Source organism: Heterodontus francisci, chromosome 18 (genome assembly GCF_036365525.1).
Source record: "Heterodontus francisci isolate sHetFra1 chromosome 18, sHetFra1.hap1, whole genome shotgun sequence".
Lineage (NCBI taxonomy): Eukaryota > Metazoa > Chordata > Chondrichthyes > Heterodontiformes > Heterodontidae > Heterodontus > Heterodontus francisci.
Genome location: NC_090388.1, coordinates 47,845,133 through 47,856,255, shown reverse-complemented (window position 1 = coordinate 47,856,255; position 11,123 = coordinate 47,845,133). Strand labels below are relative to the sequence as shown.

Below are 11,123 nucleotides of genomic sequence, written 5' to 3'. Positions count from 1 at the left end.
CTATGAAATTAACAAGTGAAATAACAGTAATGAAAGTAATGGCACTAAAGATGACAGATGGTTTCTATCCCAGTGTTTTCAAGGAAGTAGATGAGAACATTGCAGATACCCTAATGATAATCCGAAGTTCTCTCGATTCGTTTGTTTAAATTGGTAAATTGTGCATGTCGCTCTGCTATTTAAGAAAGGTGACAGAGGGAATCCAGGGAATTATAGATCGGTTAGCCTAACATCTGTTGTTGGAAAATTACTAGTCTGTAATTAAGGATAGTGACTGAACACCTTGAAAATTTTCAGCTGATCAGAGAGCAAGCATGGATTTGTAAAGGTCATGCCTGACGAACATGATTAATTTTTTTTGAAGTGTTGATTGAAATAGATAGGGGAATGTCTATGGATATTTATATGGACTTCCAGAAAGCATTTAATAAAGTCCCTCTTAAGAGACTGTTAGTTAAAGTTGAAGCTCTTGGAATTGAAGGTAAATTATTGGCTTAGTTATGAAATTGGCTGAGCGGAAGGACAGAGAGAGGAGGGATAATGGGCAGGTACCGTAATTGGCAGAATGTGACTAGTGGCGTCCTGCAAGGATTTGTATTGGGGCCTCAGCTATTCACACTATTTATTAATGACTTAGATGGGAAAGAAAGCCACATATTCAAATTTGCCAATGACACCAAAATAGGCAGCATGTAAATGGTGTGGATGAAAGCATAAAATTACAAAGAGATATTGATAGATTAAGTGAATGGGGAAAAACTGTGGCAAATGGATTTCAATCCAGGCAAATGTGAGGTCATCCACATTGACCCTAAAAGGGATAGAACAGGTAAATGGTAAAAAGCTAGAAACAGTGTTGGTCCAAAGAGACTTGGGGTCCAGGTCCATGTGATTAAAATGTCATGAACAGGTACTCGGCCCTGTGGGACTGGGTCGGCCCGGACCTGCTGGAAGTATACGAGAGTATGCTCCTGGCTGGCAGCATGTCAGAATCCATGAGGAAAGGCATCATCACTCTCATTTACAAGCGGAAGGGGGAGAGGGCAGAAATCAGAAATTGGCGGCCAATCTCACTGCTTAATGTTGACTACAAGATTCTGTCCAAAGTCATAGCCAGTCGAGTCAAATCTGCTCTGGAGTTGGTGACTCACCCCGATCAGACCTGCACTGTACCCGGCAGGAAGATCTCTGATAGTCTCACGCTACTCAGGGATACGATCGCCTATGTACGGGACAGGAGGGTGGACACCTGCCTCATCAGCCTGGACCAGGAGAAGGCTTTTGACAGGATATCGCACACCTACATGATGGACATGCTTTCCAAAATGAAGTTTGGGGAGGGAATCTGCAATTGGATCCAACTGCTCTACACAAACATCAGTAGCGCAGTCTCAATCAACGGGTGGGAATCGTAAAGTTTCCCGATCAAATCTGGAGTCAGATAGGGCTGTCCTCTCTCCCCGGTCTTGTTTGTTTGCTGTATTGAACCCTTTGCTGAGTCTATTAGGAAGGAAGCGAGCATAAGAGGGGTGACAATCCCAGGCAGCGGAGGCACTCAGGTTAAAACCTCCCTGTACATGGATGACGTCGCCGTCTTCTGCTCGGATCCGCTGTCCGTGCGCAGACTGATGAGCATCTGCGACCAGTTCGAACTGGCCTCGGGGGCCAAAGTTAACCACGGCAAGAGCGATGCCATGTTCTTTGGGAACTGGGCTGACCGATCCTTTGTCCCCTTCACCGTCAAGTCAGATTACCTGAAGGTGCTGGGGATATGGTTCGCAAGGGCCGGGGCTTGCACCAAAACCTGGGAGGAGCGAGTAGCCAAGGTACAACAAAAGTTGAGCATGTGGGGGCAGCGATCTCTCTCCATTGTGGGTAAGAACCTGGTCATCCGGTGCGAGGTGCTCACGTTGTTGCTGTACGTGGCGCAGGTCTGGCCCATACCCCACTCTTGCGCTGTGGCGGTCACCCGAGCCATTTTCCGGAGGGACACGATGTTCAAATCTCTGGACAAGGGCGGGAAAAATGTACTCAACGTGGCCCTCATCCTGATGACCACCTTCGTGTGCGGCTGCATCAAGCTGTGTGTAGATCTCCAGTACGCAAACTCCAAGTGTCACTACTTGCTGAGGTTCTATCTGTCCCCGGTGTTGCGAAGGATGGGCCTGGTCACATTGCCGCGGAACGCTCCATGCAGTTGGACCGTGCCGTACCACCTATCCTTCGTGGAGCAGTTTCTGCGGGAAAACACCTTTGACCACCGGTCCATCAGGCAGTGGTCTGCACGGAATGTCCTCAAGGCCCTACGGGAAAAGGAGACGGGGGATCCTGTCGGATGATTCCCCGAGCAGACCGCCAAAGTCATTTGGCGGAATGCCTCATCACCAGAACTTTCAAACAAGCACCAAGATGTAGCTTGGCTGGTGGTGAGAAGGGCTCTCCCCGTCAGATCCTTCATGCATGCCCGAATTCTTGCCCCCTCTGCACAATGCCCCCGCGGTGGCTGTGGTGGGGAAGAGACGGTTGCCCACCTCCTCCTGGAATGTGTCTTTGCAAAGCAGGTGTGGAAAGAGATGCAGTGGTTTTTGTTGAGGTTCATCCCAAGCAGCTCTGTAACACAGGAGTCAGTGCTCTACGGGCTGTTCCCAGGGGCGCACACCGAGACAAACATCAACTGCTGCTGGAGGACTATCAATTCGGTGAAAGACGCCCTTTGGTCTGCCCGAAACTTGCTGGTCTTCCAGCGCAAAGTGTTGTCCACGACCGAATGTTGCAGACTGGCACATTCCAAGGTCCAGGACTACGTGCTGAGGGACGCACTAAAGCTTGGGGCAGCCACAGCAAAGGCTCAATGGGGAAAGACCACAGTGTAAGATCCTCCCCACCAAGCTGAACTGAGGGGCTGGATTTATGGGAAACCCCTCGAACTGTATCGGGAAAATTTTGTGTGCTGTAAATGTAAAAATGTATATGGCATGACAATGAAATGGAAGGAATAAAAACAAGAAATGCTGGAACCACTCAGCAGGTCTGGCAGCATCTGTGGAACGATGAAGGGTCACTGACCCGAAACGTTAACTCTGCTTCTCTTTCCACAGATGCTGCCAGACCTGCTGAGTGGTTCCAGCATTTCTTGTTTTTATTTCAGATTTCCAGCATCCGCAGTATTTTGCTTTTATATTAATGAAATGGAAGGGCTGTGAGGCAACTCAATTGTATAGAAGGAAACTGATCACCTTTGCACTGTTTGTATTTTTTGACTTGATGCTGTTTTAAACTGTTTGGGAATGTAATTTTTACAGATTTTTATGAATAAAGTATATTTTGAAAAAAAAAATGAACAGGTACAGAAAATTTTAAAAAAACTAACAATGCTGGCCTTTATATCTAAAGCCCAGAATACAAGGGAAAGGAGGCCATGCTTCTGCTATGCAAAGCCCTTGTTAAACCACACCTGGATTACTAACAGCAGTTCTGGGCACCACACCTTAGGAAGGATATAATGACCTTGGATAGATTTACTAGAATGATATCTGGACTCTCCAAGTGTTAAATTATGAGGAGAGATCACACAAACTAGACTTGTATTTCCTGAAATTTAGATAGTTAAGGCATGATTTGATCACATTTTTCAAGATGTTAAGGAGAGCTGATAGGATGGCTAGAGAGGAAATTATTTCTCTTGGTTTGAGAGTAGGACATGGGGGCATAGTCTAAAAATTAGAGCCAGACATTTCAAGAGTGAAATTAGGAAACTCTTCTAAAAACGAAGGGTGGTAGAAGTTTGGAACTCTTTTCCACAAATGGCAATTAGTGCTAGATCAATTGCTAACTTTAATTCTGAGATTCGTGTTAACCTATCAACGGTATTAAGGATATGGGGCAAAGGCGGGTATATGGAGTCAGGTCGCAGGTCAACCAAGATCTCATTGAATGTTGGAACATAGGTTAAATGGCCTACTCCTGTTCCTATGAGGTAGGTTTTAGGGAAGTTGCTAAAGGGGAAGAGGGAAGCAGAGAGACACAAGAGTTTAGGAAAGAAGATAAAAGTGAGTTGAACTCGAGGTGATGAACAAGAAAAACGTGATTTGCGATAGCATATGAGCAGCAGTGTTTAGGACAAGATGGAGCATCAGAAGGTCAGAAAGGAGAGGGGTAGGGAGTAATTAAATGTGGAGGTAAACACAATGTGTATAAATGGGCTCAAGTAACGGTGAAGGCAGGCAATGTTAGGTGTGAAAGTGGATTTTAGCATTATGATAAAATAGGTTGCTATGGATCCCCTGGCCTGTGTCATACTGGTGAACCTAAGGCTTTCGAGGGGGGCTAGGAAATAGAATGACTGCAGTAAAGTCACTCTTCAGACAGTCGCTATATACTATAACATGTTTACACCCAAACAACAAATGCAGATTCTCTTGCTTAGTTCACCATTGCCACGAGAACAAGTTGGTCTTTGTAATCTGAGTTAACTTGAAAGTTTTGGAAATATTTTCCAGTGCAGCCTATGATCTACTCAACGTAACTGTGACTCAGCACAGAGCTCTGAGGCTCAGCCAAGCTGTGTTTACCATGGGTGTGTTCCGTAGACCCACTGATTAAAAACTGCTGTTACTGCTATATTGGGGGAAGACATTTTTTTATAAACCGTTCTCTGCAGGCCTTTATTTTGATGACAATTTGCATTTATACAGCATATTTAATGTAGTAAAACATCCCACAGTTAAGTTCTGAGGCAAAATTTGACTGAGCCACTTGAGGTATTAGGACAGGTGACTAAAAGCTTGGAAGTAGGTTTTAAGAGGTAGGTTTTAAGGCATATCTTAAAATGAGGGTGGGCAGGCAGAGAGGATTATAGAAGGAATTCCAGAGCTTGGGGCCTAGACAGCTGAAGGCACAGCCACCAATGATGGGACAAAGGAAATGGATGATGCCTTGAAGGAACACAAAGTTCATGGACGGTTGTAGGACTGGAGGAGGTTAGAGAGTGGGAGGGGCTCGACATTTAACTGTACTCCTGGCTGGTAAATTTTCAGAAGTTTCAGTTCAAATGTTAAGGTTACAGCAATAAAGCTATCAAAGTTCGGAAAATCTGTGTTAACTGTAAATGCTAGAAATATGCAGATCAGCTAGCATTTGTAAAGGGAAAAGACGAGTCAGCATTTTGGATATATACCATCAAGATATACACCTGAAATATTAACCAGTGTTTTCTCTTTAAAGATTCAGCAACTTGCTATTATATAGAGCCTATAATGTTGAAAAACATCCCAAGGTTTTTCAGAGGTGTAATCAGCCAAAAATGGATGGCGAGCCAAAGACTAAAGCGGTTAAGTGGGGTGAATAAAAGCTTAGTCAAAGAATTTGGTTTCAAGGAGGTTCTTGCAGGAGAAGAGGGAGGTGAAGAGAAGTGTTAGCAGGGAATTCCAGTGCATGAGGGCTAAACTGCTGAAGGCATGGGCTACCAATGTTGGCACAATAGAACGAAAAGGTGCACGAGGTCAAAATTGGTAGAATGGAGAATTTTGGAAGGCATTTGAAAGACTGGAGGTGGTTCCAGCAATACGGAGGGCTAAGGCCCTGAAGGGATTTAAACATGATTTAAAATTAGAGGTGTTGGGGGACCAGCAGTCAATGTAGGCCAGCAAGGACAGTGGTGACATGTGAAACTGAGAGTGGGATGTTATTAATGATAAAGGTATGGAATTTGTGGCAGGAACCAAAGAAGATGGTCTCAGTCGTCCCAGTGTTTAACTGGAAGACCTTGCAGCTCAACCCAGAATGGATATCAAACAGTCTGACAACAGAGGTGGTGAAAGGGGTCGAGAGAAGTGCTGGAGATGTAGAGCTGGATGTCGTCAATGTGCATGGGGAAGCTGGATGATGTCGCCAAGGGACAGCACGTAGATGAGGTAGGGGGAGGGGGTTTAAAGTTTAGGAAATCCAGGGAAAATTGTGGGGTGGGAAGAGAAACCATTGCTGGAGAAGCTCTGGCTACGATTGGATAGCTAAGTGTGGAACAATGGACATGGGAACAACCACCCCTCAAGCTTGTTCCACCATTCAGTTAGCTCATGGTTGATCTGTACCTAAACTCCATTTACCCTCCTTTGTTCCATATCCCTTACCAACAAAAGTATATCAGTCTCAGTGTTAAAACTTTCAATTGACTCAGCATCCACAGCTTTTGAATGAGTTTCAGTTCTTCAGTAGTCTTCAGGTGTAGGTGAGTCTACGGGGACATTTGGCTTGGTGGCCAAGAGATGGGTGGAAGCAACAAAGACAGCCAAATTAATAGTCTCAATTTAGTGACAAATTGGTCTATGATCTCCTTACACTTGTTGAAGGAGAGAGGGCTTTGCAGAGTTAGATATTAGTGGAGAAACAAAGCCAGGTATTATCTTTACTCTCCAGGCTGATCCTGGAAAGTGGGTGTGATTGGCAGAGGAGAATGAGACCCATTTGCACTTGATGTGGTCCGGTCAGATCTAGTCATAGATGGCTAAGCCATTTACGTGTCAGGTATGCTCAAGTCTGTAGCCCTCGGACTTGGAATGAAAATGGACACTATACTAGAGAGATTGGTCAGACTGGGTGAGAATAAAGGCTTTACTGAGCACATGGCTATCATAGATGACAAAGAACAGTACAGCACAGGAACAGGCCATTTGGCCCTCCAAGCCTGCGCCGATCTTGATGACTGCCGAAACTAACACCTTCTGCAATTCCGGGGCCCATAATCCCTCTATTCCCTTCCTATTCATATATTTGTCAAGATGTCTCTTAAACGTCGCTATCGTATCTTCCACCACCTCCCCTGGCAGCAAGTTCCAGGCACTCACCACCCTCTGTGTAAAAAAAACTTGCCTCGCACATCCCCTCTAAACTTTGCCCCTCGCACCTTAAACCTATGTCCCCTAGTAACTGACTCTTCCACCCTGGGAAAAAGCTTCTGACTATCCACTCTGTCCATGACAGTGAGGGGATACTTAAGATCGTAATGAGCTTGTTGTGCAATTCCAGCATTTTCTGTTTATGTTCTCAGATTTCCAGCTTACTTTTAATACTTTATTGCTTTATTGCTGCGCTGGCTAGCGACGCTGGAAAGCTTTGCTAGTGCAGGAAAAAACACTACAAGTAGGTTGGCCGGCAGTTGTGAGTGGAGCTGCTCTGTCAGTGATATTGCCAGAGCTCTGTGAGTAGAAAATATGATGTGGTGTCTCCACTGCAGCAACAATGAGGCTGGGGTGGGAGTAGCTGCTGAGCACTGAAGTGCGAAGAACTCTTCAACTGCTTTAATGTCATTAGCTGCCACAGTGAGGGCAGCACCAACTGAAGCTTCAGTACTCGTCAGTACAGAACAAGCAGTGGAACTCAATTTTTATAACCCCTCACTTTTTACAGGACTATCAAAAGTTAACCTTGGTCAAGTCCAGTTCCCACTAATTTCAATCCTAGATGTGTGAAGTGTTATGTTCCAGTAACTATACATTTAGGTACATGCAGACACATGGTCAGAAATTATTAGTTGTCCTGTCCTATATAAAGTGTTATGTATGAGTGTAATTGCACTGTCCTACTAATGAGGAGCATGTGTGTTCTCTCTGTCCTAGTAACATGTTTATATGTGTCTGTTTCAGATAGGATTTACTTTTGGAAACCTTGTAGGAATGTATCTGGCCCAAAATTATCAGGTATGTTTATGAAAATTAGTGTTTCAAGGATAATTTTGTATAAGTCAATATATTTAATCCAAGAACAGCATGTTCATGTGTTATCGTTTGAGTATTTCTATAATCTACCAATCCACTATTTAGAAATTTATGAAATCACTTGTGCAGACATTGTGTGACTGGTTTGTTTCATTAGCTTTTCCTTTTTTCGGTTTCATTGTATCACAATCTGTTTTGATGCAAGGAAGGTGATCCGTGATTAACTCTTGAGTATCTTTGAGTAATATGCTCTTACTTGGACTTCTTTCCTGTTTTATTTTCTTTTGTTGCTTAAGAACAAGCATCAGTTGTAACAACTGCAGAATCAAGTCCTTGTCTTTAACGAGCTGATGCTGCATAAGTGAACATGAGTACTCCGTCAAATCGAATAATCAATTCCATTTGATTATATTATTATTGAGTTTACCATTCACTATCCGAACTCCGATACCAAGCTTTACCATTCCAAACTGATTATAGCAAGCAGTGGTTCGCTGTAAACACTTATACCAATTCTACCTATGATCCGTATATTCCATGCATGCTAACATTAAATTACATTGCATTATATAAGACACAATTCAAACTTCAGTTAACGTGGAACCAAGAAAATGCACTCATGTTCATCAATCTCTCCCAATGGTTATATGGTCCACCCAAGCACTTTAATAACTTTATTACTATAAACAGTGACCAAATATGTTCCAAGCCCTTAAGATATGGATGTGATTTTCCCATTTTTTTCTCATCCTTTACAAAGCATCCCTGTTCAGCAGAACTGAAAGCTGTTTTAACTCATTGTATGCTGATCCTACACAGTGAGGTACATGGGTAGTGTGCCCACATTACCACTTTCTTAAATGTACAAGAGTGGCTATGGTTGTTTTTACCCCCACTGACAAGCCTAATGTGGTTCATTTCTCCTTCCCTTTAGCCAGGATTGACTGGTTATATATAATTTTGGGCTTTTTTGAAACCTCATTTCTGTGATGAATACAATAGTGTGGTGGTTATGGTAGTGGACTAGCACCTGCAGTGATCAAGTTCAAATCAAACTCCTCTTCCCAGCCCGTTAATGATGACCCAGGAATATATTTGTCCACAATTGACTAAGTCAGTGAGGCAGTGGCAAGCCTACTAGTGCCTTCAGGGCAATTCCATTGCTTGTGTGGATACCTATTCAGGTTGCAAAACTTAGAAAAATCTATACTTCATGCCCTTGATGTAGGTGGGTAGGGTGTAAATCATGTATCTTGATCCACAGGAATACCAGGCTAAGAAATTCAGATTTCGCATTAGAACTGCAGACAAAACCCAAGAGTTCCCCTCAAAGGAAAATACCTCTCTGGAGGAAGTGAAACTTGTGAATTTCAAGAAATGTCATTGGTTGCTTAAAGTTGGGAGACTGTCAAAGAAACTTGCTTCCTAAATTTACTGAAAACTTCGATACAGGGTGGTTAACGTTCTCATGTGATCAATATCACTTGAATGAAGGAACTTTTGACAAGTTTTGTTAGTCCAAAGAGAAAAAAGAAAGTTGTGGTTTTACTCCCACTACTCCAGTCAGGGATATATCTTTGCATAGGGAAAGGAGTTGTACAGAAAGTACCTGAAGTTTAACATGGAGGGAGTTAACTAAAAATACAAAGTTATCCCTGTTGGTCTAACATCAGCAGCTAGACCATTCATCAGGTGCTTGTTCATGATGACAGACTTCCATTGACTAGCTTAGAAAGCTGCAATTCTCTATTTACAGAGGAAGCTTGAACAGCAATCAGCAGATCCAACAAAAAGCAGGATTTGCCTTTCATAGGTACCTGAATCCAAACACTTCTGGGCATAGTCTGCCACTAGACAGCTTCAGGCTGTATGCACAAATGCTCTACCCTCTCAGTAGGATGCAGGATTCATTTACATGAGGTTAGCAGCAGTATCATCTTCGTGATTTTCAGATGCAAGACTCATTGTGAACTGAATATGTAGAACGTGTGGAATTGCCCTGCTTCTGTTGGAAATTGTCCCATAGCATTGACATCAATGACAAAGCAGTCATACCTTAAGCTCATGATTCTGAGACAAATGTGTGGAGTGGCTACATCATCCCTGCCACTGGCTGCTTCGCTGCAACATGGACACTAATCCAAAAACTGAAATTTGAGCTGCGTGTTTTCTGACACGCTTGAGCTTCAAACAGTGAAATTTTTTTTTTTCCGCAAGAAAGTTTAAAAACACATTACCAACTGCGAAGTGCAGGAGCATGTGTGGAAAGGTTCTTGAACTCTGATCAGATGCTCAGAATTGAAACTTCACTGTCACTGAAGTAATTGTGCACCCAATTTATCAGGCTTAGACATTTTTATTACTATAATTTAAATGCTAACATTTCATGCTAGAAACCCACAAATAAGTTGAGCTGGTATGCTTCACTGCAGTAAGGTTTTCATTGGCAGTGACTCTGTAAAACCAGGATCTACCATCCAACCTCCTTAGAGGGAATCTCAATAGGCCAATCCAATTAAGTTTGTTGTTAAGATTTCCTTGCCATATTTTGAAGTGTACATTTACTGAGAATATCAGAAAGTTTACCCCCAAATCTTGCATTATCTTTTCAGATTCCAAATATCTATAAGAAGTTTGAAGAATTTAAGAAGGACGCCGAAGCTCGAAAAAAACCACCAGATGATCGATCATGATTGGGATATTAGCATTCAGTTACCAGTGCTAAATTGGCTGGATGCTTTAAGTACCAAACTGTATTGGGCCCACTTCAGTTCTATTTATTTAGCATCGATTAAACAGTCAGTTTCTCTAGTTCAGAGTCACCAGTATTTTTATTACCCGTGACTTATTGTTTAACCACGTTTGGTCCTGTTGGCATTTGATGCTGCTTGTATTGGTGTAACCCATTTAATTTTTGATAGGATATCAATTTTGGTTATTTGAATCAAATTGGCACCTCTGTGTATACTGAAAAGCCAGTGATGACATCATAAAATCTATGTTGACTCTTAATGTGCTGCTCTTTGTATTGTGAGAACAGTATATTGGAATTAATTACATTTCTAATATCAAATATAGTCACCGGTACAGTAACAAAATGTCTCAGCATTGGTCTTTTGATTTCCCTTGCATCAAGGGTAATGTGTGGCTGTTTGTATGTGTTAAATAGAAAATTTCATCAGTAGTTTGGGAAATGCAGTATTCAAATTAGACAAGTACTAGGCCAAAATGCAGAGGACAATCCAGTGCTTCTTAGGATACCCTCAGAAAACACTTAATGTGAGAGCACCAAATGATGTATCACTCTAGGTTCTAAGTCTGTTTTAGAGCACCATAAAAGAAATTGAGGCACAAGGTGCATCAGGAACTGACCAATGGTGATGAACGGATATAAAGGGCAGGGTTACACTG

General features: G+C 42.7%; 1 protein-coding gene across 1 annotated transcript; it reads left to right on the top strand.

Annotated features, from left to right (window-relative positions):
- Nucleotides 1-7,625: 7,625 nt before the first annotated feature.
- On the top strand, nt 7,626-10,523 carry stmp1 (short transmembrane mitochondrial protein 1). Its single transcript, XM_068051253.1, has 2 exons — nt 7,626-7,694; nt 10,325-10,523. The coding sequence occupies exons 1-2, from the start codon at nt 7,626-7,628 to the stop codon at nt 10,403-10,405; spliced, it is 150 nt and encodes a 49-aa protein (XP_067907354.1). The 3' UTR covers nt 10,406-10,523.
- Nucleotides 10,524-11,123: the final 600 nt, after the last annotated feature.